At 33.0% G+C, this 27,929-nt stretch overlaps 3 protein-coding genes across 5 annotated transcripts; all 3 read left to right on the forward strand.

Annotated features, from left to right (window-relative positions):
* Window positions 1-627: 627 nt before the first annotated feature.
* Window positions 628-3,427, forward strand: LOC107929473 (zinc finger protein CONSTANS-LIKE 9). Its single transcript, XM_016860905.2, has 4 exons — window positions 628-840; window positions 1,872-2,357; window positions 2,777-2,923; window positions 3,062-3,427. The coding sequence occupies exons 1-4, from the start codon at window positions 736-738 to the stop codon at window positions 3,167-3,169; spliced, it is 846 nt and encodes a 281-aa protein (XP_016716394.1). The 5' UTR covers window positions 628-735; the 3' UTR covers window positions 3,170-3,427.
* Window positions 3,428-12,006: 8,579 nt separating this feature from the next.
* Window positions 12,007-20,792, forward strand: LOC107929608 (histone-lysine N-methyltransferase ATX4). Of its 3 annotated transcripts, XM_041083664.1 has the most exons (25): window positions 12,007-12,161; window positions 12,311-12,404; window positions 12,818-13,811; window positions 13,919-13,974; window positions 14,056-14,269; window positions 14,654-14,782; window positions 14,882-14,950; window positions 15,052-15,120; window positions 15,228-15,319; window positions 15,484-15,576; window positions 15,923-16,058; window positions 16,393-16,498; window positions 16,606-16,705; window positions 16,824-16,948; window positions 17,109-17,254; window positions 17,906-18,010; window positions 18,716-18,780; window positions 18,876-19,089; window positions 19,201-19,287; window positions 19,377-19,433; window positions 19,510-19,599; window positions 19,837-19,923; window positions 20,124-20,198; window positions 20,272-20,372; window positions 20,454-20,792. In XM_041083664.1, the coding sequence occupies exons 3-25, from the start codon at window positions 12,843-12,845 to the stop codon at window positions 20,542-20,544; spliced, it is 3,276 nt and encodes a 1,091-aa protein (XP_040939598.1). In that variant the 5' UTR covers window positions 12,007-12,161; window positions 12,311-12,404; window positions 12,818-12,842; the 3' UTR covers window positions 20,545-20,792. The 3 variants fall into 3 exon arrangements, with proteins under 3 accessions (XP_040939598.1, XP_016716582.2, XP_016716584.2); XM_016861093.2 differs by having other exon boundaries at window positions 12,160-12,404; XM_016861095.2 differs by lacking the exon at window positions 12,007-12,161 and having other exon boundaries at window positions 12,174-12,404; window positions 14,083-14,269.
* Window positions 20,793-22,118: 1,326 nt separating this feature from the next.
* On the forward strand, window positions 22,119-26,700 carry LOC107929609 (probable plastid-lipid-associated protein 14, chloroplastic). The gene is made up of 14 exons (XM_016861096.2): window positions 22,119-22,322; window positions 22,399-22,743; window positions 22,843-22,886; window positions 22,968-23,046; window positions 23,149-23,265; window positions 23,384-23,566; window positions 23,689-23,775; window positions 23,928-24,034; window positions 24,112-24,199; window positions 24,740-24,820; window positions 24,897-24,973; window positions 25,137-25,272; window positions 25,403-25,465; window positions 25,969-26,700. Exons 2-14 carry the CDS (start codon window positions 22,417-22,419, stop codon window positions 26,611-26,613), a joined length of 2,034 nt encoding a protein of 677 aa, XP_016716585.1. The 5' UTR covers window positions 22,119-22,322; window positions 22,399-22,416; the 3' UTR covers window positions 26,614-26,700.
* The last annotated feature ends 1,229 nt before the right edge of the window (window positions 26,701-27,929 follow it).

Genomic DNA, 27,929 nt, shown 5'->3' on the forward strand with positions numbered 1-27,929 from the left:
ATTTATCAAATATAAAAATAAATTGATGTATTTATTTAACTGTATATGATTAAATCAAAATTAAAATTTCAAGTATAAAATTGAACCACAATTAGAATTTCACGCGTATAATTAAATCAAAGTTCATGTATAATTTTAAAATTTATCCCTTTATGCTATGCTAACAAATAATTTAAAATTTCAAAAAATATATACAAATGTCATAAAAATTAAAAGAAAAACATTAAATTGCAATGCGAGTTGACATGTTTAAAAATTTAATTATTATTTTTGTTTAAGAAATAACAATTCAACTCTTTTAAAAGAATGATGATCTAATATCACTTTTTTTTAATTGAGGTTTAAATTTAATTAAAAAATTAAAATTAAATTAACAAGAGATATAAATATTAAAAAAATTAAATTTAACATTATTTCTTTAATATTTTATAGTAATTTATTTTTCACCTATGAGATGATCTTTGTTTACTATGTAATTTTAGATGTCAATAATAATGCATTATTATTATTATTATTATTATTACTTTTAATTTTAAGCTCACATTTTAACTTCTTCCCTAATGAGGCAATATTTACTATCAATTTATCAAATATATTAACCAATAATTTAATAGTACCCTCTATGATGATTATAAGTAAGCAAATTCTATCTTCTAAAATCCTACTACAACAAAGCCAAAACCAAAATCTCTGAAGAATCAGAGGAAAGTGTGTGTGATATTCGTGGGGTTAGAAATGTATGCAGAGACAGGGCTATTTATCCCTTACATGCAGAACTTTGCTCAAGATTTTCAGCAGTTTGAAGATTACTACAAAACCCAGAAACCCAATGCTTCAATGGTATTTTGAATATCTCAATCTCAATCTTTCTTTTTGATTTGCTTGGGGTCATCTGCATTTGTTTGATTTATTCTAGTTTAAAAGTGGGTTTTTAGCTTATGATTTGCCTGTATTTGCGGAATCAGCCTCTTTGATCTCTGCTTCAGTGCTGTTTTCCAGTTAAAATTTCAAGTTTTTTTTTGAGTGATTTTCATGTTGGGATTCTATTTCCCCGTATTAAAATTTCAACTTTTAGGGAGCTTTTTTTGTTTGATGTTCCTTTCTAAGGACTAAAATGAATAGTTTGAAAAAGAAAAGGAAGTATTTTGGAAAGCTTCAGCTTTCATGTTTATGCTTTTTGATTCTCACATAAAAAGGGGGGATTATAATTAATTTATTATCTTAAATCACTTTCCCGGCAACCAAACAAGTCTGAAAATGGAAGAAAAAAATAGTGCAAAAATAATCTGTACATGCAGGACCACCAAAAAAAGAAATTGTTAGAATATAATTGGGAATTGATTTTCAATGTCACCAGTTCCGTGTTCTTGAAGATTTCTTCCATTTTCTTCAACTTCTTGGTGTGAAACTAGTAAAAGTTTGGGAATCATACTATAAGAAGTTCATATTGAGTTTTATTTTAGTCGTGTTAATGGCTTCTTTGAAGGAGGCCGAACCGGAGGGGTCGTATATTTAGATTTAGAGGCTTCGAGTGACCTGCAAGACGAAGGGTAAACTACAGGGTAGGAATAGAGAATGAAGGTAAAGAAAACCAGAAATTGATTTCAATGGAGTAATGGTGGGAATAGAGATAAGGATTGGTGATGAACGAGCGCACACTTGGGTGTTTATACAATCCTCGCATGTAACCGGTTATAGCAGGTTGTATAACAGTGTTGTCAATGGCACATGATGGACCTAGCTGTTAGGACCCCCTATATAGTTTCGAGTGTGTTTCTTTTTGCATTTAGATTCTTTTTATAATATCATATTCAACGGTTAATGGTGTGATTGTTTCTAAGCTTTCCTTTATCTATTATTGCTTAACGTAGAACGACCTCGCTGAAACCTCCACGATTTCTGAATATAACCTGGAAGGAGAAGGTGATCTGTTCAGAGCTTTAGAGCCCATCATTGAGGAACCGATTGTGGGCCTTGATTCCATGACCGCAGCCATCTCATTAATCTCGTGCGGTGAAGATGTCATTACTTCACAAGAACTTAAGGATGCAGATATCGAATCATTTCAAAACGAGCAGCTTCTCGAGGTTCTATATGAGTGTGAGAAGGATCTCATGGCACGAGGAGCGATAGGAACAGCACCGGCTGCAGTCCTTGATATTGATACTCCCGTTGTGAAGACGAATGAAAGCCAAAATCGTGATGCATCATTCGAGGAATGCGTGAGCTCGGATTGTTTAAGTTCAATGGAATGCATGCAAGAAGCTGCAGTCGAGCCTAATTTTCTGGATTTCACTGGAATGGATTTTGATTCTGTTTACGGAATGAGGAGAGCATTTAGTGAAGGCGATATAAAGGTCAGCCTTAAATTTCTTTTCCGTTGTTTTTTGACATTTTTACTTCTGTGATTGACGTGGAAGCAATTTTAGGCATTTATGTGGTATATCATTTCATTTTAATCCAATTCTAGACTTGTTTTGATATAGCTGATGCACCAGATTAGAGAATGTTAAGAGCCTCTTCGTTGATTACCCGGACCTTGTCTAATCAACGGAGGTACTTTTCGTCTTTGATTCTCCCGCTATTCGACTAACCATTCTCCCCCATTACAAAGACTTGAGTAAATGTTTCGTAGAGGCCTCCTATGAACACAAGACTGTTTACCCCTTTTCGGAATCTCACCACAAAGTGATGTGGATCCTGCTTTGCAATTAAATTCTACTAATAAGTGAAATTGCTAAAGTGACAGACACTTGATACTGAGTTTTTATGACAGACACTTGGCAACGGTGATGTGAGCGTCATCCATTCTTCCGTCAAGTGGCCATTAATTGTCAGAAGCTGTTCTTCTGAAGATCGAAGGGAAAAGCTTTCTAGATACAGGAACAAGAAGACTAAGAGGAATTTTGGTCGGAAAATCAAGGTAAAACTGTAGAAGTTGTTCCCATTCCACTCGATATCAATTGCTTTAACTTGTTGCTTATGCTTAGCTTTTGACATGTATACGGCCCTTTGTCACACTTCCATACAGAAGCTCAATGACACGATTTTCTCTGTTCAGTATGCTTGCAGGAAGGCACTTGCCGATAGTCAACCGAGGATCCACGGAAGGTTTGCAAAGACCGAAGTTTCCGACAACTCCAAGAGGCAATTATGGTCTACTAATTAAACACAATCACCAACTTTAACCCGAACGAAGCTAGTAAGTCAAACGAGGTAACAGAAAACTAGTAGCAGTATCAACTTGGCTGAAATCTTAAGACGGGTAGGGTAGTGCCGAATAAGCCATAAACTAGCTCCTAAGTCTTAATTTTGTTCACTGTAATAAAACTCCACTTTATGGATGTATATAGTGTTTTGTTCAAATAAAATGGCACAAAACTTGTACTTTGTTCATATATGTACTGTAAAATCATGCTTTGCGAAATATTTCTTATTGGACTGCTGTATTTATATCATGAGCGGTGAAAGAGATTTGGAAGTTCATGTGATGGTACAAAAGAGTATAAATTATATTACTCTCAAGGATGTCATTTTCTTGTTGATAAAGGCCTTGAAATATCCAGGTGCCAAAGCTTTATAGTGATTTTTGTCAAATTCTTTTTAAAAAAATTATTACTTTAGTTTAATCATTAATGTACACAGTGACTTGGCTATCATAATTCAAGTTGATGGTAAGTTTGAGGAAACGGTTCGAGGAAGGTAGGCTCAGGTTCCATTACTTTGTATACCGCACGACGGTGATATGTAATGGAAGTTATAGTGACAGTTTTGAAAGACGTGTTGTAAGTTTGTACGCTAAAAGTTTTAATGGCGGCTTTTTGCGGTATAAAAATAATTGAATTTAGCCCTAATTACTATCTATGATCATGGCTCTGAGTTTGGGTTGAAACGCAATAGAATTTTAAGCCTGTCCTATAAATGGGTTAATTTTTTTTTTCCAAATTCAGTTCAACTAAAAGTTGGATCTGTCACCTTTATTAAATTTTTATATTATTTTTTTAATAAATTTAAAAAATACAATACATCAAATACACTAAAAACATTTTTTACTAAAAACATTAAAAAATATTTCCTACCAAATTGAAAATAAATTAAAAAATTATTTATACTTAAATAATACTGAGATAGGTACAACTTAAAAAACAAATGCCTCTAAAATAATAGCAAAGTTAACAATAAAGTAAGAGTTATACAATATCCAAATAAAAATAACAAAATAGTAACAATATAATAACGAAACAGTACCAAAATATTGACAAAAAAGCAGCAAAAAACAACAGGTCTTTGTTTACAAATTTGGGTCAAGCTTACCCGAAGCCCAACCTATTTAAAAAAGGGTATCGATTTTTTGTCCAAACTCTTTTTTCGAATCTGTATTTTTACCTAAAACCTTCCACTTTTCCACCTATAATCAAGTCTAATGTGGGGTATATATATTCTCTAGACGGATAATTACAACTAATTACATATAATTTATTACATTATGGCTTTTCCAATTTAATTTAAGTTGATATTGTTTTTATAAAATAATAATATTTTATTTTTAAAACATATAATTATATGTAATTTTATTAATATCATTTTAATAATTTCAAATTTTTATTAATTAGAAATAATTTTTAATCCATTTTTACATACTAAATATTTAATAAATTATATTTGTTATTTACTTATGTTTGGTTAAATATCATGAGGATGAGTATATGTTTAATGTTAGAGAAAGAATAATTCAATAAATATAAAATACCAGAATAATTAGATAAAATTATATAGGGTGTTTATTTATTTATTTGTTAACTTTATTATTAATTGTATTGTTGAATATTTCTTTAGAATAATATATTATATATGATGATTTGATTTTAGGTTTTGTTATTTGTTTAGAATTTTTTTTTTCAATTAGTGTGATTTTTTTACAATAATTAATATTTTTAGAATTTAAAATTATGTAATTCTATAATTGTCTTTGAACTGGAAATTTTTTTTCACTTTCATCTTAAACTTTTTTTTTTGTTCACACTATTCTTGAAAACTGGTAGCTTTTCTCAAATTGAATTCTAGATTTAGATTTCATTAAGGTATGATGAGATGACATTATGATATTATGTCACGTCATTACTTGGAAATAAAAAAAATATTTTTGTTGTTGTTAGATGATGACGTGGCATAATCTTAAAGTGTGCCGTTAAATTCTAAAAACAATGTAAATAAAAAAATTCAAGGATTAATTTTTTAAAAATTATCAAATTCGAGAACTAAAAGTTATTTTACCCATTTTTAGAAATACAAAATGTAAGAAACTTTTTGTATCTTTGGATTTCGACTATCAAAATTCAAAATCCATCTAATGGTAATGAGGCCCAAAGCGGGTAAAGTTTTTTTTTAAACACTTGCAGTTCTTTTAGAACAGGGGAGAAAGAAAGGAAAGAAGAAAGAAAAGGGGAAATAAGGTTTATGAAGCTTGGAGTTAATTGGTAAGCTCAATCAAATCCTTTTCTCATAATTTTGATATTTTAGAAGTCTTAAAACAAGTTTTTAATGAAATTAAGTTGTTAGTTTGGAAGTTCTTAGGTTTTTAAACAAAGTTCATGTTGAATAAAATGATGAAATAGGGGTTTTAATTGAACGAAATTCAAGTTAGAATAGATATAAGGATTGAATTGTAAAGTAAGCTATAAGTTTTGTGTTTTAGGGACTAGATTGAGGAAAATTCGGAATTAAGAAAATATGTTGAAAATTTAATAGTTAAATTTGAGTTTAAATGAAATTTGAATAGGAATAAGGTGTGAATTGGTGTTATAAATTTGGTTATTAACATTTTTCATCAAAACAGTTTTGGGAAGTAGCAATGGTCTGACTTTGAAAATTCACTAAAAATTTTATAAATTGCACTAGAGGATGAACAAAATATGGAATTAAAGCTTATTGAGTCTAGTTTCTTATAGTAGAAACAGTGTAAGCAATTAATTGATGAATCAAGAGATATTTGAAATTTTGTAATACTGGTTCGGGGTGATTTCGAGATGCCCTGTTTTAACTTTGGAAAATCATTAAAAATTGTAAAAAAATTATTATGGAGTGTAATTTATATATGTGAACTCCTTAATGAATCTAGTTTCAAAATAAATAAACAAGAACCTTATTCGAGTTCTGTACAATGAGATAATTTAGTTTTAGTAGAGAGAGGTCAGAACTGTCAAATGAAATAACAGGGGAGTATTTAACGAATAAACTGTATTAAATGGCTAGACCAAAAATTCTGGAAATTTTATGATTAGAATATATATGAGTCTAGTTTTAAGCAAAATTTACGGATATTAATTTGGAGTTTCGTAGCTCAAGATATAAATAATTTAGTAACAATGACTCAAGTAGACAGCTTAATGATGAAATTATATATATACATTAAAAATGGTTAAATTTGCATGTTTAGGCTCATGAATTAAATTGAATCATGTTGTATTGATGATTATAAATTATTATTTTCGTAGCCAACAAAGAACCTGAAGCATCAGCATCGAAAGGAAAGGAGAAAGTCATCGAGTACTAAAACGGGAGAATTACGGTGTGTATTACTATAATTCGAATTTTAATTATTATTGATTGCTGAATTTTTTTTATTGTTATGTATGGTAAGTAAGACTTGAGGTAAGTATGTGAAATTGATATGAATATTGAGTGAAAATGAAAGTGATGCAAATTGAATCAAATTGAATTGAATAAGTGAATTATGGAAGATGTAATTATTTGAAAAGCGTATTGATTGAAAAATGATTGGTGATTTGAATTGTGAATTGAAAGTGATATAGGATTGAGAAAGTGAATTGAATACCCTATTAACTAGTCGGGCTGAGTCGGATATAGTTGGCATGCCATAAGATTGGAAGTGTTCAGGGATACTTCGACCTCGAGTCGATGAGACACTGGGTGTCACTATATTTCTTCGGATAGATTCGATGAGGTACTGGGTACCAACTTTACTTCGGCTAGGCCGATGAGACACTGGGTGTCAACTATTACTTCGAACTATCCGATGAGGCATTGGGTGCCATATTGGTGTGTTTGGTTGGATCCGTGTATCCGCCAAAGTCCGAGTTACGTTAATAGGGTGAAAAATTGAAATGTGAATTTGAGGCATTGAAACGAGAAAAATAAATTGAATTACGAATTGAAATTGGAATTGTGATAATAAGAGAAAAGTATGAAATGTATATTCATAAGTGATATAAATTTAAGTTTGAGAAAATACATTGATTTATGAATTAGTATATATGATATTAATTGTTAGGTATTTTAATATTTATGTTTTTACTATTGTTGATATAATTTGAATTATGGTAATATCACTGAGTATATCCATACTCAGCGTACGGTTGTTTCCATGCGCAGGTTAGTAGAAGTCAAGTGTCCCGGTTCAGCATCCAGAACATTCCCGACTCCAACACAAATTTGGTGATGTATATTTTTCTTTTGGGTAAAGGTGGCATGTACATAGGTGTTATATAGTCACTTGAATATGCATATTACTTTGGGTAGTGAAGGTTGAATTATAAGATTTAGATGGTTAAATGAAATGGTAAGAAAAGTATATGATATTTTGATACATGAACATTAAGTTGTTAAATGAATGAAGTTTTTAATCAAATTTGAATGATGCTATGATAGTTATTAAGTTTAAATTATGTTAATGACATAAATATTAGTTATATGAATGTGAAAAATTGGTGCTGGTTGTTTTAGTTTGAATTTGCAGAAGGTTTTAGGTAAAAATAAGCAGACCGAAATTTTTATAAAAAAAAATTCAGAATATTCGAACAAGTTCCGTTCTACTTTTAACACGTGCTTAAATTTTGAGAGTTCAAGATAGGGACTCAATTATTATATTATACCATAAAAGTTATATTAATTGTAAATTATTAGTAAGTTGTCTGATATGTCCGGTAATGCCTCATAATCTCGTTCCAGTAACGGTTTGGGGTTAGGAGGTGTTACAATTTATATTTTTTTTCCTCCTCATCCTCTCCATTCCACACCCTTTATGTATATTTTTGTTAAAATCTTTAACTTTTAGTATATAGCATGCTTATATGTAATATTATCTATAATTCCACTATTTACTTATTTGTTCATATTAAAGCTGTTCAATTGAGCCATAATCTCTAAATTATTTATATATTGAGTTACAGAATTCAAAATTAATATCCTCTTGATTTTTTTGAAACTAGACTCAAATATCCTTTTACGATAAAATTTTTAAAATTTATGACTTAGTCAATAAGTACAGTAAATTATTCAAAATTGTCTCTATTTTGCTGTTTGACAACTTTGACATTTCTTTACTAAAAATTAATTATCTCTCAGTACGAGGTTTAGATAATGTTTCTGTTTGTTTCCCTTAAAAAGAGACTTATTAAGAATTTAAACATGTAAATTTAAACCCATAATTATTTTTTTTACAATTTTTGATGATTTTCCAAAGTCAGAATAGGGGAACCCAAATCCACTCCAACCTTGTTTTACAAAAATTAATATATCTAAAACTATAAAATTCCATTTCTTTCACCGTTTCTTCCATATGAAACTAGACTCAAGGAGCTTTAATTCCATATTTAATTCAATCTCTAACTAAATTTTTATAATTTTAGGTGAATTTTCAAAATTAAGTCATTGTTGCTGTCCAAACTGTTTTAATGAAAATATTTTCTTTTCTATGGTTCTTTGCACAATTTTCATTCATTCACACATAATTACCATAGTTTTTATTACTATACAATTTAGATACTTATGTTTATGTGTAGATTACATACTCATTTCTTAACCTTAGTACTTTTCACCATACAAATCACATTCTCTCTTACCAATTTAGTGTTTTAAGTCTCTATTCTTCATCAAATGCTTTATATTTCTAGTATCTAGATTAAATACATGTTTCATACATCTCACTCAAAACATATTTAACTCAATCTATTGAAATACAAGTAGGTTTAGTATGAAACTTACATCATTTGTCAATAATTTCTTAATTTCTTCTTCATTTCCATGCATTTCTCATATTCACCACATTCCTTCCTTTTTCTTCTCATTTTCTCCACTTTCTTCTACTATTTTCTTACTTCTAAATTGATGAGCATATTCTCTAGAATATCCACTTCATCTTCTCTCTTTAATATCTAAGGAAATTTTCAAAAATTTTGGGTAAAAAGGTAGGTTTTCATGGAAAAGGATTAAGTTGTAAAGAAAAGAAAACTTTTTTTTCACCTTTTCACTCACGTTGGAAGGATGATCCATTTCCTTCATCCTTCCCTCTCTATTTATACTACCATTTTTCTAAATAAAATAATAATAAATATCTAAACAAAAATATTAATAAAATAATATTTAACTAATTAATTAATTAAAAAAATCACCAAAATATCATTAACATCACCATTACATTCTAGAACTCTCCCTCTTGCTAATTGACCATTTTACCCTTCATGATCTTTCAAAAATTCATCCTTGAATCATCACTTAATTTGGTAATATTGCAATTTAATCCCTTACAATTCTTCACCTATTCAAATTGGTCCCTGCATGTCAACTCCATATCTTAGTAAATTAGATTATTTTCACTTTTGGTCCCTCAAATTTCTCATTTTTACATTTCAATCCCCTAAATTTTAAATATTTACATTTGAGCCAAAAACTTTCCACATATTTACGATTTAGCCTTTACTTTAAATCAATATACTAAAACCTACTTATTAATCATTAGCATTATCATTTTAATACTCCTTGATATTCTCTTTTATCCGCATTATATCATCTTCCCATTTTACCGAAAAATCAATTATACATTATTCAATTTATTACTACTTTTATTATATATCAATTGTAGAGATGTTACATTTATGCTTGTGCCATAGAACTTTTTGTATATTTGCAATTTAGTCCCTTTCTCAATACATCATGTCATGTTTCTTGATTTAACTCTCTTTTGATATATTGTAACTTTCATTTTCTTTGATTTTATACCTTATTTTACTAAAATTTATCTCATATTATTTACGACCAATGGAGTTTTGAGGACGTTACAATGAATATTTATTTATAATGATTAATATTAATATTTAATTATATTTAAATAAAATTATTAATATTTATTTACAAGTTATCTATATATATTTTAATTTAACAATGATTTAGGTGTTGTTATTGCATAAATATTATTCCTAAAAGAAAACATGGCCCGTACCTATGCCTGGAACTCGATGGTTTTGGCCATTTTATTACTAACCATGGAAAGGGGTTTGCAGACTTAATAATATAAGGCATTGCTGTGAATATTATACGAAACTCAAATCTTAAAACTTCGTCATGCTGTAAGAAATCATACAATAGCCCTTGTTAGGTTAAGTTTCGACTATGAAACGGGAGAAATTATTTTATAAATTCTTCCCATTATATCATTTATAGTCTATTTTTAATTATTTAATAATATTTTAATTTTTTTTATATTATTGATACATAATTTTAATAATTTTTTTACCTTTAATTTTAAATTTTAAATATTAAATCTTAAATTTCGAACAAATATTTTTAAATATCATTAAATAATTGAAAAAAATTATAATTGAAGTGGTGAGATATCCATAAAATAATTTCTGATAAAAATAGATCAAAAACTAACCAAATAGGAGTATGGTCTTTCCTTTTAAAACTTTTTTGTGCTGTAATAATTAATAAACTAGGGAATAGGGATATACTTGTCTTGCTGTTTTTGGTCATGGATGCAACTATGAATATATACTACCGATCTTTCTATTTTAGGCAATTAATTTAAATTCAGTGACAAAGAAGTCAAAACTGTGTACTCCAAAAAAGGAAAGCCCTAAATACCTTAGATCTTTCCATGTTTAATTACTTCAAGAAGCTTTTAATGCATCTTGAACTCCTCGTTTGACCCATCACCATTAAGTAAATTTAAGCCGTAAATGAGAATTATGCATGAAATCTAGAATGGCCTGTTTTGCTTCGAATAGCATCTTATTCTTACATGACATTGATACTGTTTGTGAATAAGCTGTTGATTTAGCTCCCTACTGCTGGTTGTCATCTTCTTCAAGTTGGGATTTGAAGATACGGCCCCCACAATTGGTCATCTTTCGAATAAATCCAATACGCAGATTTGTATGTAGACCTTCATTTAGGTTAATCATCTTGAATCCCCCAACCCCACCATGAAAAATCATCAACTTTTTCAAACAAACCATGCAATCAATTCATCCACATCCGCCACGTTTATTAGCTTCGTTTACAATCAAAGTAGACGGAACTTTCATGCATGAAGCCATCACCCACAGCCTCAAATCGTCGACCCATGCCGGTCTCGTCGAACTGAACTGGGTTTGTCTTCGTATCATTTTCAGACAACCATTTTTCAAGCAAAACATGGATTGAGCCATCGGAATCCTCCATGGTTATTGACTCTCATCTACAACTAAACAATATTTTAATTTATAAAACCAGATCATCCACCGACTATTGGATAGGTCATCGCATCAAATTATTTACATTCTACTTCAAATTTAAATCATAATTATTAAACAAAATCCCGGAGTTGACTTGCTGGTGTTATCGATCAGAGACCCGAAATCCAAATTCATTAAAAGAAAAAAGAAAGAACAAATTTTGAAGTCTTGAATCTAAGTGCCCTTTTTTTTTTTTATAGATTCAGTTACGAGAAAATATCACAGAGGTGGGTTTACGCAGCATATTAAAAAAAAAGAGTGAAGTAGAAATTACTTAATAAGCTCCCCCTCCTAATACAAAAAATTTGCAGACTTTTAGTCAAGGAAATAATTTTCAGGGAACTACAAATTCGATGCTAACTAAAACTCAATTCCAAAATTATAAATTTGAACAAAAACTAAAACCCAATTCCCGAAATTAATTTTCCAAGTTTCTTGGAAAATCCCACGTTGCTGAGAAAATCAAAGGCAAAAAAAAAGATTCTAACTTTAATTTTACTTCTTGTTATAGCCATAACCAGATTGAGTGAGTGAGTCACGAATACGAAGGAAGAAGAAAATCCGTACCCACCAAACATTACGCCAAGGCACGCGCAAGTTAGCTATTTTCACCATTACCCACCACATTGTATACACAAATTTCACCACGTATATTTCGTTCACCTTCGCTCATAGCACAAAAACATATTGCTGCTCTCTTTTTTTTTTTCTCTCTTTGGGCCTTCTGCTTTTGCAAGTTTATATATAAATCTGACCCCGCTTTCTTTTTCTTTCTCTTTCAATTCTTCCAAACAAAGAAATCCCAGGAACAATTGAAAAAAAAGAAGGAAAAGAGTACGCCAATCTCGTCACTATCGTCAATGAAATATACAAAGATTTTAAGCTTTTAAGGTATTTGACTTTTTTTTTCTTGTTAGTTAATGTTTGTGGAAATTTTAATAATTGAATGTTTTATGTCTTATCTTTCTTTTCTATAAGCTCTGAAACAGTTTACGAGAAAGCTTAATTGGAACGAATCTCTGTTCCATTCCTTTCAATTCAACCTACACCCTGTATTTCTCGTTTCGATTTCTTCTTCATTATCTTTTCGATTCCTTTTGTTTGTTTCTCGAGAAGGAAAAACGGAGAGGGATAAAGTGTGGGTGTTGGTCCAATTTTGTTTTATTTGTTGGTGGAAAATTGGGTTTCTAATTAGGGTTTATGGGTGTTTTGGGGATTGGGTTTCTATGTCAAGATCGATGTTGATTTAAGTGTTCCCGAATTGGAATTTTTACTTAAGAGGTTTCCCTCTTTATGTCGATTAGGAGGGATTGATTAATTGCAAACAACATGATAATCAAGCGCAATCTCAAATCCCAAATGCCGAGTCTGAAACGGTGTAAACTCGGCAGCTCAGTAGGTGAATACGAAGATAACTCAGGTAAAGCTCGCAAGAAGCGAAAAATCAATGGCTATTATCCCCTGGCTCTCCTCGGGGAGGTTGCTGCCGGCACAATTCCGTTCAACCTCCATCATATTATCACTTCTGCTGAGACCGATAAGGGTTTCTCAGCTTCATGGTGCACCGAAGTCTCGTGCTCCCCTGATGAAGTTGAGTCCAAATCCAATGGCTTAGATTCGTCCAGGACCAAGAACCAAACTGTGGAGATTACTCGGCCACCACTTGTGAGGACCTCCAGAGGGCGAGTTCAGGTGCTTCCTTCGCGGTTCAATGATTCTGTAATTGAGAATTGGAAGAAAGAAGGTAAAACCAGCTTGCCTGATGATAGTTTAGATGATGGTGATGATGACGACGATTATGATTTTGAATGTAAAAACGATAAATATAGTTTTAAGAAACCTAAAGTTTGTAAGCAGAACATGAAAAATCGGCGAGCTGAAGAGAAGAACGGTTATAAAGGGAGAAAGTATACTACATTGTGTGAGGAAGATGGAAGAGAAGCAGGGTATGCTAGGACTTTTGATATTAGAAAGTACTCAAGTTCCCGGAGTACTTTAACTAAAGTACATGAGCGATTTGTGAAGGAGGAGAAGTATGTCAATGGGGTTGACACTTTTGATTTAACAACAGGGAAGCAGGCTTCATTGGAGAATGGTGAGAAGAAAGATGGGTTGTATGGGCCGCAGGATTTTTATTCAGGTGATATAGTATGGGCAAGACCAGGGAAGAGGGAGCCGTTTTGGCCAGCTATTGTTATTGACCCAATGACGCAAGCACCTGAGCTGGTTTTGAGGTCTTGTATGCCTGAGGCAGCTTGTGTGATGTTCTTTGGACATTCTGGGACTGAAAGCGAAAGGGTATCTGTTACTTTCTGTATCTAGCTTATGTTTTTGAATTTGTTTAGTTATGTGATGGAACTAGTGATTTAGTCATTACTTATGTTACTTTAAATGATTATGGACAGGACTATGGCTGGGTTAGGAGGGGCATGATTTTCCCATTCGTTGATTTTCTGGACAGGTCTGTAGTTTGTTTTATTCAACAGTTAATTGAACTTTCATTCTGTAAATGCTATGTGCTTAGGTAGTCTTCTTAATGTAGGTTCCATGACCAGCCTGAATTGCGTAGGTGCAAGCCTAGCGATTTCCAGTTGGCAGTGGAAGAGGCTTTTCTGGCGGAACAGGGTTTTACAGAGAAGTTGATACATGATATAGACATGGCAGCTGGAAATACAAATTATGAAGAATCTGTTTTTAGATGGGTTCAGGGGGCTACTGGTCCAAACAGGGATCATGATTATCGCCTTCCTAATCAGGTAAGTTGCTGTAGACAATACCGTCTTGTCCACTTCCTCTCTTGTTTCGTAGGGTATATATTTATTGAAATTTCAAAAGCCTTCTCTTACCTCCACTTTTGGAATTCAATCCACTAGCAGGGAAGTAGGTGACTTTTCTTTTTGGGTTTGGGGCATCCATTTGTCTTTTTCCTTTAGTGTAATCTGAGTTCTCTCTCTTTTTCCTTTTTTTTTTTTTGGGGGGGGGGGTGGGAATTATAAAGAATTTGAGTTTGGATGCTTTAGAAAGATTTTCCATGTCCTTTTTACATGTTTATCTAAACAATTGGGACATAAAGGTTAATGTTCCCAGTTTATGTTGTTCCTTCTTGTCTTTGGAGTTTTTAAATTTAAATATACGTGCAGGGCTTCTTTGGGAAACATACAGACTCAAGACTTTGTGAAGGCTGTGGCATGAACCTCCCATTTAAAATAGGAAAGAAAATGAAAGCATCTGCTCCTGCAGGCCAATTCTTGTGTAAAACATGTGCTAGGGTCTGTAACCATGTCTTTTCTGGATCTTAAATTATGTTTCCACTGTTTTATGTTTTTGTTACTTTTCACAACCACATACTTTTTTTTTTATTGTTGCAGTTAACTAAATCAAAACACTATTGTGGCATTTGCAAGAAGGTTTGGAATCATTCAGACAGTGGAAGTTGGGTAAGGCAACCTAGGAGCTTGAACATTGATTAGTTTTATTTCTGCTGTGGAGCAGCTTTATTTTTCACTAATTTATTGCTTCCTTATATACACTGAGTTAGGTGCGGTGTGATGGTTGTAAAGTTTGGGTGCATGCAGAGTGCGGCAAAATTTCCAGCCATAATTTTAAGGTCTGTGGCATGCTGTCTATCTTGAATGATTATTTTGTTCCATCTTCTAATGAAACTAAGGATTCAAATTTTTTATTTCCCCAATCAAATCATATTTGCTTCTCCAGGTTCTGGGGGCCACTGATTATTACTGTCCTACTTGCAAAGTGAAGTTTAACTTTGAATTATCAGATTCAGAGAAGTGGCAGCCAAAAACTAAGTAAGTCTGTTCTATTTTGGAATCAGTAGTTGTCTATGTCAGTGTGTATGATTTACTTGTTGTATAAAATATATCTCTGTGTATTTGAAAATTATTTAAGGATTCTGGCTGATTCTTTATTCTTCACCTCAATGTTTCTAATGATTGTAAAACCTTTGATGCAGATCAAAAACTAACAGCAGTCAACTAGTTTTGCCTAACAAGGTTACTGTTCTCTGCTGTGGTGTTGAAGGCATATATTACCCAAGCCTCCACTCGTAAGGAAAAATTTTCTATTAGTGAATAAGTTGCTTTTCTTATTTCCATTTTGGAATGATACTTTAACGACACTATTGCCATTTAATAGTCTAATATTCCTTTCAAGAAAATCTTAGGCTTTTACTTCATGTAAATTTTACATTTGCTGCACAACTTTACAGTCCTCATGTGGGGATATCTAAACCAATTTGAAATAACTTTAGTTTCTTTCTCTAACATACAAATAATGTTAAAGTCCCCTAGGTGAAATATATTTTGAGTGACATAACGTGTCCCATCTGGGACAGAATTTAGCTTTCTGGATTTTGACTGGGAGTTTATTCATTGTGATATCATATATTCCAGAGTTGTTTGCAAGTGTGGGTCCTGTGGGTTGGAGAAGCAAGCACTTAGCGAGTGGGAAAGACACACTGGTTCCCAGCAAAGAAATTGGAGGATTAGCGTGAAGGTGAAAGGTTCCTTGTTGCCATTAGAACAATGGGTTTGTACAACTTTTGGACCTTGCTTTTTCCTTTTCAGTTCTATTTTTCTTATCTGTGCTCATAGTCATGTCTTTGAATGTAGAAGATAGAATTCTGTTATGAAAATTGGATTCCACTTAGATCAATAACTAAAATCATTTAGAAGATGACATTCTATTCCATATCAATGTTTCCCATCTTCCTTTTCCTTCTATCTTTTTTCCTGCTCTTGGATTAATAAAGGAGCCTACTTATCAGAAAATACGTCATTACTTCCTTTTATTACCCCTTTTGGCATTGTTTTACATCTTTCTGAGGATTTATTTTTCAATTGGTTCGTTTCTAACCTTGCAGATGCTTCAACTAGCAGAGTACCATGCAAATGCTGCCACGTCTACCAAACCTCCTAAACGACCACCAATACGAGAGAGAAAGCAGAAGCTGCTTGCTTTTTTGAAAGGTATTCTTCTAGGCATCAAATTAGCAATTTCATGATTGTTCCCCCCCCCCTTTTTCTCTCCTTTCATTACCTTTGAGTTTTGCTAACTATTACATCTGTTGTGACAGAAAAATATGAACCAGTTCATGTCAAGTGGACAACTGAACGCTGTGCTGTATGTAGATGGGTCGAAGATTGGGACTACAACAAAATTATTATCTGCAATAGGTAATTTATGCAGTGTTTTCTATACAAGACTAGATGTTTTTATGGATCCATCATTGGATGCACTTTCATCCTGTGATGCACCTGAGCTTTTATGATGCTGTTCCTTTTTCTTGATCAGATGTCAAATTGCTGTGCATCAAGAATGCTATGGAGCAAGAAACATTCGGGATTTCACTTCATGGGTTTGTAAAGCTTGTGAAACACCTAAAGTTGCACGAGAATGTTGCCTCTGTCCAGTCAAAGGTATGAACATATCTATTTCTCTTGTTTGGTTAAAGGCTTTTCTTTAATTATCTTACTAGGGATGGTTTAATTGCATTCTGGAAATTAGTTTCCACATCTGTAATTACTCAATTCTGTTTGTTGTGTGATAGTTATTTACATGGTTTTCCCCCCACTTCAGGAGGTGCTTTGAAGCCGACTGATGTTGAGACATTATGGGTTCATGTTACTTGTGCTTGGTTTCGACCTGAAGTATCTTTTGCAAGTGATGAAAAGATGGAGCCTGCACTTGGAATCTTGAGTATTCCATCAGATTCCTTTGTGAAGGTAAAGTTGCTCTTCTAGTCTCATTTAATCGTGGCTCTTGCTCACTCCTTGTATCATCAAAATTTTATGATATATCATTTCATTAACTAAGATTCTAAGTACCATTTGATCCTTGGATTCATTTTATTTTTGAGTGATATGGTGCCACTCATCTACACATCATTTAACACTTCATGCTGTGGGCCATGGCTGCTGCATCATGAGGGACTCAAGTATTTTATGTCATGCAGAAATTTTAGGATGTTAAATTAAATAGTCACAAGCCTGGAACTTTGGCTTTTCCTTTTGGCACAGAGATTTAAGCAATCAAGTCAATAATAATAGTAGCATGCTGTTTATGACATCTTTTTGCTGTTTTATATGCCAGTTCTTTTTATAAATTTGGTAGAAGAAACAATGATTTATATGCATACATTCTTGCTTATCTGAGAGGTGAGTCCTTTGAACATAATAGAATTTTCTTTGTATAAAATTGACTAGATCTTACTATATGTCTCTGGGATAATGAATCTGCTAGAATATCCTGATCTGTATGGGTTTTTTTCTTCTTTTCTGTGGTTTTGTTTGTGTTTTTAGTCATGAAGATAGCTTTATAGCTGGTTCCTATTGGTTACAATGTTTTTAAATCTGCCTTGTTTACCTGAACTGCAGATTTGTGTTATTTGCAAGCAAATTCATGGTTCTTGCACACAATGCTGTAAGTGTTCAACGTATTACCATGCCATGTGTGCATCAAGAGCTGGTTACCGGATGGAGGTGAGTTACTTTTAACTGATCTTTCTACGTAATACTTGCACTGCCATTTTCTATAAACCAACATAATAGGCTCCCTCTTTGGCATCTACCTTGAATTTCTTTTTCATAATATGATATCATTTAGTTGGATAAATCTGTACTTACTGGGATTAACATCCCTCTGTGGTAAAGGGCATACTTCTAGTCTATCAGTGTTTTATGAATGATTAATCTCTAGTAGAGCTAACCCATTTCTATTGTCCTGCAGAGAAAAATAATCTCAACTAACCTGTATTAATGGCTGTGTGGTATCTCATCCATTCATATAAAAAGAAAAGATATCTTATTTTCACAGATCAAGATTTAATTCCTTTTTGGTGCCAAATCAATAAACTGTACTCAAGTCTGTTATTAGATCAGACCTTAATTCTTATCTCATTGCTCTTAGGACCTTGCTCTTTCCTAATACTTCCAAGTTCATATTAGAATTTAGAATATCGTTCCATGGAAAAGGAAAAAAGAAAATAAAAGAAGAAAAACTGATAAACTAGACAATAGGGAGAGAGACTTGGAAATGCTCTTAAATACTTTGTGATTTTCATGAATAGGAATGTCAATGGTTGATCGTGTCTTATTCTGATTTACTTTGGATTTTATTTGCCAAGGATCATCGAGTTGATCTCTTGCTATCACTTCATTGCTTTATCTGTTCTTTCTACATTGCAGTTGCATTGCTTGGAGAAAAATGGCAGACAAATAACAAAAATGGTGTCATATTGTGCTTATCACCGGTATGCTTTAAGCATGTCTGCTGACTTTCTCTTTTCGAGCTATTTCATCTGTGCTGATTTTAGTTCTTGTTTTTATCCCCTGTTTATTTGTGCAGCGCTCCAAATCCTGACACAGTTTTAGTCATACAGACCCCTCTAGGGGTCTTCTCTGCCAAGAGCCTTGTTCATCAGAAGAAGAAGAACGGGTCAAGACTAATTTCATCAAACAGACTGAAAATTGAAGAGGTTCCAACTGAGGAAACTATTGAGATTGAGCCATTCTCTGCTGCTAGGTGTAGGATCTTCAAAAGATCAAACAATAATAGAAAGGTAAATTTACATGGAAGTTTTATCTCAGTGACAATTTTCTGAATTACAAGGAAAATGATTCTTGCTCTGTCGAAGTTATGTTGATCTCAGTAATATCTTTTCTTTTCCTAGCGAACTGAAGAGGAAGCAGTTGCCCACCGATTAATGAGACCTTGCCATCATTCGTTAAGAACTATACAGAGTTTGAATGCATTAAGAGTATGTTTGTCTCCTTTCTACAATCTCTGAGTTTGTTTGGAGCCAATCTTTTTGTTTATATCCATGATCGATTTTGTTCAATTGGACAGGCAGTAGAGGAGCCTAAAGGTTTTTCATCTTTCAAAGAACGACTCCACCACTTACAGGCAAATCTATATCCCTTTTCCCTTTGAAAACTTAATATTCTGACCAGTTGCTAAACGATATGTATATTTAATGCAGAGAACTGAACATGATCGAGTTTGCTTTGGTAGATCTGGAATACATGGGTGGGGTCTCTTTGCCCGCAGAAACATTCAAGAAGGGGAAATGGTATTTTCATGAACACCCCTTTTTTTGCTGAACTTATTTTTTAAGTTCTTAGGGTTCAGAAAACTAATTCCGGGATTTCCCCCCGACAAATGATTATAAAAATATCCATAGACATTGACTACTTTGTATTGATAATGGACATTCTAATTAATAAGGCCAGACAGAGTATATACCAGGGAGGAACTAAATTATTCAAACAGTTTTTACATGGAGTGAGAAGCTTTTATTTGTCTTCAGGTTCTTGAATACCGTGGAGAACAAGTGAGGCGAAGTATTGCCGATCTAAGAGAAGCACACTACAGAAAAGAAGGGAAAGACTGCTATGTAAGATGATGATTTATTTTCCTTTTACTCCTACAAATTTACAAAGATTGATCTGAAATATTCTAGACTGTATTTTGAAGCCTTTGAAAGTGTCACTTCTTTTGGTTCTTGCATGTTCGATTTCTCTTGCTCTTTAGCTTTTCACATATATATGATATTATTGAATTGAGACTGAATTCCGGGTTTGACATACATTGCAGCTGTTCAAGATCAGTGAAGAAGTCGTAGTGGACGCCACTGACAAAGGGAACATAGCGCGCTTAATCAATCATTCGGTAAGTGAGCATTATAGTTGTTTGTATATAAGGTTCTTGTATTCTTTAATTGATGGCTCTTGGTCTTATGCAGTGCATGCCCAACTGTTACGCAAGGATAATGAGTGTGGCGGATGATGAGAGTCGGATTGTTCTTATTGCCAAGACTAATGTGTCTGCCGGGGATGAGCTAACGTATCTATCTCTCTCTTGCTTCTCTTTTTGTAGTGATTGTTGGTTAAATTTCGTTAATGCATTGTTTGATTCGGGTGGCAGGTACGATTACTTGTTTGATCCTGATGAGCCAGAGGAGTTTAAAGTTCCTTGTTTATGTAAAGCTCCAAATTGTAGACAATTCATGAATTAGGATACATACACACAGAGCATAGCCTATTGTTTCTCCGCAAGGACGTTAACTAACCCCAATTCCCCTATGTAAAGGGGGGATCTCAGAGTCAAATTTATACACCCTGATTTGTATTTGTATTTTTTTTCCAGGAAAAGAAAAGTATCTTTCTTTCTTTTTCTTCTTCTCTTTTCCCCTTTTTCTTTAGACAAATTTGATGGTTAATAAAACTATAGGATTTCCCAGTTGCTCTTTGAGCATTTTGTGTATATTTGTTAACAATCAACCTCCACAATCATAGTTGAATACTAACCCCAATTTTTTGTTTAAACCATTATTTTTACAATTCTGAGATCGCCATGAACCAATGTTGATGATGATTGACAATAATTAAATAAATTATAAATCGGTTTAATCAGTTCACTTACAAGCTGGTTTAATCTCTCGTTTGGTTTGGTTCGATTTTAGATCTTGAGCTTCAAATTCATCATATGACAGGAAATTAAAAAATTGAATTTGGATGTTGACAATTCAGAGCACGACTCTGTAGCAGTCACCAAAATCAAGTTTCACGTTAAAGATAATAGAAGGTTAATTTTATGAAATGACCTCAAATTATTGCTAAAATTTTAAATTAGTCTCTAAACTTTAAAATGTTCTAGTCTAATTTTTAAAGTATTAATACTATGTCAATCAAGTTATCCTATTAGTCTAATTGTTAATTTGAGCATTAAATATAAATTCAAATTTAACGTATGTGCATCAAATTTTAAACACTCATGTAATGTACCCACCACATAATAACTTAGATTTGACGTATAAAAAAAATGGAGCTTTTTTTTATTTTTAAAGTTAGGTCTAATTTGTCTATGCAATAGATGCACAAGTGTTTACAATTTGATTAATGTATTTTAAATAATAATTTAAAGAAAAAAAAGGATGATTTCATGAAAAATCCTCAAATCATCACCTAAAATTTAAATTTATCCTTAAACTACAAAATGTGTGTCAATCAGATCATCCTATTTATCCAATAATCAATTTAAGCGTCAAATGCAAACTCAAATTTGATGTGGAGCATATTCGAAGCACGTGTACAATTTGTAGACATGTATGTAACGTGCTTATCATGAGGGCAACTTAGGTCTAATATATTAAAAACCAATTTAGGAGGGTTGCTTTTTTAACACATCATATCTATGTTGTTTATGTAATACATGTACACATGTTTACAATTTGATCCATTTATTTTGAATATGATTGGTATTAGATTTGTGTTGAAATTTTTAATGCTCAAGCTAATAACTAAGCTGATGAAAGGACCTGACCAATACAATATTAATAATTAAATAACTCGACTTGAACATTTTAAAAAGTTTGAGACCAATTTAAAACTTGGGTTATAGTTTGAGAGCATATAGTGAAATTAACCCAGGAAAAAAATATAAACAAAATCCAAAATCATACGGGACAGGAATGGATAAGGGACATACTATTATTTCAATAAAAAACACGTGGCAAGAGGAGAGAGGCTGAACCGGGAGATACTGTGAAAAATCAACCGGATAAAAAAACAAAAAAGGGAGTACGAAGAGAACGAGGAAAAGAGAGGAAAGCGTTAGATATTTGCAATGTTACAGATGGAGACATGAGAAAAACTCATGGCTGAACGTTTTCAGCGTACTCTCTCACGCAACCGTCACGCGCTCATTTCTCCATTTATCGACCTCATCATCTCTCTTTCTTCCCAATTTTAAAAAATTCCACAATTCCCCCTCTTTTAACTCACTTTCTCTCTGGTAAGTTGGATTTGATTCATTAATTAAACCAAACATTTCATCAATCTGTTGATTATTGCTTCTTCTTCTTTTTAAGATTTTGGAGGTTTGATCGATGGCGTTATATGGATTCTCAATGAATCCATGTTTAGAAAGTGTTGAAGTACGTCACTCCAATGCCAATTTGTCGACAACACTGATTAAACCTAGGTGGTCTTGGTTCAATCGGAAGTCAACTTGCTCTTTTAGGAAATTGACGAAACAATTAAAGGAAGTAAGATGTTCGTCGTTGAGGAAAACTGTTTCGCCGATGGAATCAGGAAGGAATGATTTGATTATTGATACACCAGTTTCCGGTGAAGAGGAAACGGGGCATGTTACTAGGTTCAAGATGTCTGATTTTATGATTCTTGATCGTGTTAGCGTTGGGCTTGCAGGCCGGGTAAATGAAAAGCAATCTGTTTTTTTGTTTTTTATTTTTAGGTTCAACTTGTTATAGTTCTAAAAATTTTAAATTTATTGTGTTTATACCTTGTTGTAGGCAGATGAGGTGATTTCTGAAGCTATAGTGAAGGATTCAGCCAGGTTTGTCTTCTTTATTTAGTAATGATTTTACTACGGTGATATTGTTTTTAGCTTAATATTTGGTGTTTAATGAAATTGCAGCCCTTTATATAACTCGAGAGTCGTGCTTCGACGACTTACTAGTGCTCGAGCTCAACGTAGGGGAAGGCGAGCGATAGAGGTCTGTGAACTGTGTGCATCAAACTGTATACTCTTTTTTTTTTTCAAAAGCTCGTCGGGTCTCTCATTATGTGTTGATTTCTTGTGTTTGAATATATTACAGGTATTGAAAAAGCTTGTTGGTCGTAGAATTCTCTACCATTCATATTCCATGCAAGTTTATGGTTATGTTTCATCACATAAAGGTGGTAGTCATAGCTCATTCACTCTGGTCCATGGGGTATGCTCCTCCCTGATTCTGTTGTTTTGCCTTTGAGGCTTGTGTTCCAATTCCAGCCGACTTCCTTATGTACTTCTTCCAAGTGGATTAAAACTTAATTGTGTTTTTTTTTTGGCAGTATCATGGTAGCTTTTCGTTAAGACATTGGCTTCGGCAACCCGACTGGCTTCCAACTTTGGAAGCAACTCTTGCATTGGATGAAGAGTCTGTTAGGAGAGTAGGAGATGACTCGGTTGGGGGACCTGCTGTTTCTCGTCAGTTGAGGCTTACTAGAATATTGCTGCGGGACCTCTTAATTGGAGTATGTTTCTTTCTTCTTTGGTCATAAATTCTTGTATCTGACATTTCTCAATGGTTATCATAAATTTGTCATCCCATGTTTCTCAAAGTGCAGATGTTGCTTTTGATGTTTACCTTTTACAGGTTAATTACTTGCACTGTCATGGGATTGCGCATACAGAGTTAAGGCTGGAAAATGTACATATAAGCCCGGTTGATAGACATATAAAGGTATTTACCAATTTTCTTTATGATCATTGAGGAGGTTTGTGTAAATGGATATATGTGATTCTAGTTTTGCTTGGCACAATAGCACAGCTTGATTCCTTTCTCTGTTTTCGTTCTTCTCTCAATTGCATAATTTTTAAAACCGATGTCATCAGGTAGGAATACTAGGAAATGCTGCTGATTTCTATGAGGATGGTCCCAATAGAAGTGCATCAGATAGCAACATGGATAGGAGACAAATGATGATTGCATTTGACATGAGGTATGGTGCAAATAAAAGACAACGTTGAACATGTGAAACATCGTCTTGAAGCTCACTTAACTTCATGTCTTACAAAGGTGCGTTGGATTTATGATGGCAAAGATGGTGCTAAGAGAGCTCATGGATCCCGTAACCTTTACAAAGTTCAAAACCTTCCTTATGAAGGTATAGCACGTGACTCTTGCTATGTAACTATTTTTTTTTTTCACATAATTCAAGAAGTGCATCTTAGAATATGAATTGGGTCACTGAACCTAGGATATTAATTGATGCTATATTAGCCTGCTAGAAATCACAAGTTGGCTGCCGTTTTTGACAATTTTTAGGCACCAAGACTGTGATTTTCTATATCTCAGCAATCATTACTTGTGTACCTTTTAAAAGGTTATCTTACATATCTCCTTTGTTGCTCCTACTCTTCATTTTCCTTGAAGTACTCATAATTGACATGGTCAAATACACATTTAGACATAGGTATGGGAGTATGATCCTCCTAATATATGGGAAAAGAAAACTTAGAAAAATTGAACATAATCATGTCTCAGACATCCCCGAGACTCACCCCCGAGTCTGTAATGTTGCATATCTTGACTTTAAAGTTACTCTAATTCTTCTGATAAAATGGAGTCGTTCCCTCTTTAACATTTAAATTCTGTTGAAAGAATGTTATCTCATATCATCTTGTATTTCCATATGCAATTACAGGGAAATGACCCCTCATGCTTGCGTGAATTTCTTCTGCCAATCCTCACTCGGAACTCGGCAACTGGAAATATTGGACTCCAGGTTAAGTCATTTTACTTGAACACAACTTGTCACTTACTGTCTGTAAGGATCTTTTAGCAAATTATCTTTTTTGCAGATACTTGATAGAAACTGGGGTGCAGGTTGGAACCTTCTATCATTGTTGCTTGCAGTCAAACGTTCTAAAAGAATAAGGTATGCAGTTTCTTTCTTTTTCTTTTTTATTAAAAGATTCATGTCAATGTACTCTGGATGGTAATCAGTTAGGGTTCTCCATCAAGGTTTGCGGCTTTCTGAGATTCTTAATGCGCATTTACTATTTAGTAAATTATATAGTGATTTGCTTTATTCATTGCAGTTGCATAGATGCTCTTAGGCATCCTTTTTTATGTGGACCAAGATGGCGTGTGGTCCCATCTATGGATATTATTAGATGGGGTCTTGGGTCAACTGCAGTGAGAATCACAGAGGAATATATCTATCGCACAGCTCAGGTAATTATATACCTCTGTTTTTTTATCATAGGTTAGATAATCTACTGTGTTTCTTATAACTTTTTACACTATTTTAATCCATGTTTTAAAATTGGATAGGTGAGCTAACTTGTTATTTTTCATATTACAGCGTGATAGGCTTGCCCACTTTATTGAATTAATGGAGATGTTGAATCCCCATTCAAGACCAAAGGTGATTCTTCTTCTTTGTCTCTCGTTTTTAGTTGCGTAGGTTTTATTCTTTTTCTGAACAATGTTTAGACTTAAGATGCTTATTCTTATTGTTAGAAGTCAAAAGTAATTTGGTATGTTGAACATTTTATTCAAGTCTCAAACTTCACCCGGTCATGGTCAAGTTGAACTTGAGCTGTTGGGGCAAGCTAAATTCGAGTATCCTAATGTTTGACTTGAGTAGCTCGCAAGTCTAATCAAAATTATTATTGAACATTTTAATTCCAAATTGAGTATAGTAATCAAGTTGGAAGTCAAGTATGGGAATCAAGGTCATTTTTTACTAGGTAAATGAGCTTAATTGAGTGAGCTCAACCTGTTCAGTTTTCATCTTTAATTGAGCTCAAGCCTTAAAAGTGAGACTTGATAGAACTTGAGTTTTTTACAGCTTGATCTCAACTAGGCTTTGATTAAACACTACTTGTGCTAATATACTGTTGCATTCTATCTTTATCTGGACTGCAGAACTGGCTAGAGCTTTTGCCCGGGAAATGGCGTCTGTTATACTCTACAGGAAGGCACATAGGCTTAACTCTTCGCCAACCTCCTCTCCGTGTCCTCATTGGCGATGCATACCTAACAATTGCAAGACCTTCTAAGTCAAACGCACGCCTTTCTGTAACATCTGAAATTGGATTCACGTCCATGATGGGACACGATTGGCCCCATAACAAAAGGGGAATCAAGGGGAAATTGCAAGTGAACTCTTCATCTAGTTTAAAAGCGGGGAAGCGACTATATCTTAACGATATGGCAATGGAAGGATTCTCTTTGGGACAATCAAACTCCGAGAAGTCCATAATTGAGAAACTATCTAGCAGAAAATGGAGAAAAGTGATCCCCTTCACGGAGTTACCATCAAGTCTTCCTGTAGCTAAGCTCCTTCTGGACAACATCGAGGTGTCAATGGCGCTTGATGAAACATTGAAACAGGGCGTTGATGTTGCAATAAACATAGTTCAGGAAATCCGAACACAGATCCCCCCTGAAATGTTTGAATTGACAAATATAGTGTGTGGTACATATGTCGACTCGAGGATGCTCGTCCTCCGTGGTGTAAATGGCTCAGCACTAATATTTACAAGGTCATGTGTAAATGAAGAGTTGTAATTAACAACGATGTTAAAATTTTTTAAACTGTTTCTCTTGATCTGTTACAGTTTAGATAATGTAAGATAAAGAGAATCCCTTGTTCAATTATCATAGAGCTAACCATTCCATTGGGTACATTTCAACATTACAGTGGTTGAACCGGTACGTCATTAAAAGGAAATGTAAGGGTTAAAAGAGACTAAATTCCCAAACTATATAAAAAATAAAAAAACTATCCTAACTTTTTAGGGTTGTTTATATAAGGGTTTGATCTTAAAATGTCGTATAATTTTTTTATACACTTCAATTTAGTTTACAGTAAAAAATAGGTAACGTTGACATTTAAAATAAAACATGACAGTTAAATTAAATATTACTTTAAAAAATAATAACGAAAACATAATTTGAAACTTGATATATAATATTTAAAATTTTTTTATATTTAATATTTTTATTAAAGTTAGACAATTATATACCAATTTCAAAAATTTGATCTCAACAATCACTAAAAGGCCTAATTTAAGCATTTAGTACAGTAGCTAAGAGCGTAGGAATGGAGTCTAGTGGGACATTCTCTTGTAAACCGTTCAAGTATCAAAGTAGCTCATTGTTTTGATTCATTTGGGCCTTACATTCTCATTTAATTTGGACTACCTGCTCATATTTATAGGCTTGTGTTGGATGATGCCCTTTACAGTTAATTTCGATAAAACATTCTAACTGGTCTTTATATAATAATAATTAAAAAAAAAAAAAACGTGTACTTTTCTGCTAGGTGCAAACATTTTGTGAGCATGGACCACGTTCCCACGACATTAATTGACAACACTTGGTCCATTAAATACTTTTCCAAAGGAAAAAATAAAAGAAAAGTAACTGACTGTAATCTGTGATTTGTCCGGTAAAGGTGTGGCATTTGGTACTTACTCCCATTATTTCATACATGTATTTTGTATTTTCTTTTCTTGTGTCAACTATATAATATAAACATTAATATGTATTAAATGCAGTGATAAGATATGTTATATTTTTAAAAGGAAAATTCGAATTTAAATTTTGAAGATAATATTATTCGGAGGAGTAACCATAAATTATAAAAGTATTAATATCTGTGGTGTTATATTAAATATAAACACGAAAAAGAAATTTTATTATAAGGTACACAAGCATGACATTTTCTTTTTTGGTGTAAATTGAATTATATTTCAAAATAGAAGTTTGGTGGCACTGAAGAAAATCTGGTGACATGATCTTAAGTTTAGTTTGGATGAGCCAAGTGAATTTAAAAACAACAGTGGTGTGTATATTTAGATCTAAACGTAATTGTAACAATG

This window comes from Gossypium hirsutum, chromosome A12 (assembly GCF_007990345.1).
Source record: "Gossypium hirsutum isolate 1008001.06 chromosome A12, Gossypium_hirsutum_v2.1, whole genome shotgun sequence".
In the NCBI taxonomy this organism is placed as follows: domain Eukaryota; kingdom Viridiplantae; phylum Streptophyta; class Magnoliopsida; order Malvales; family Malvaceae; genus Gossypium; species Gossypium hirsutum.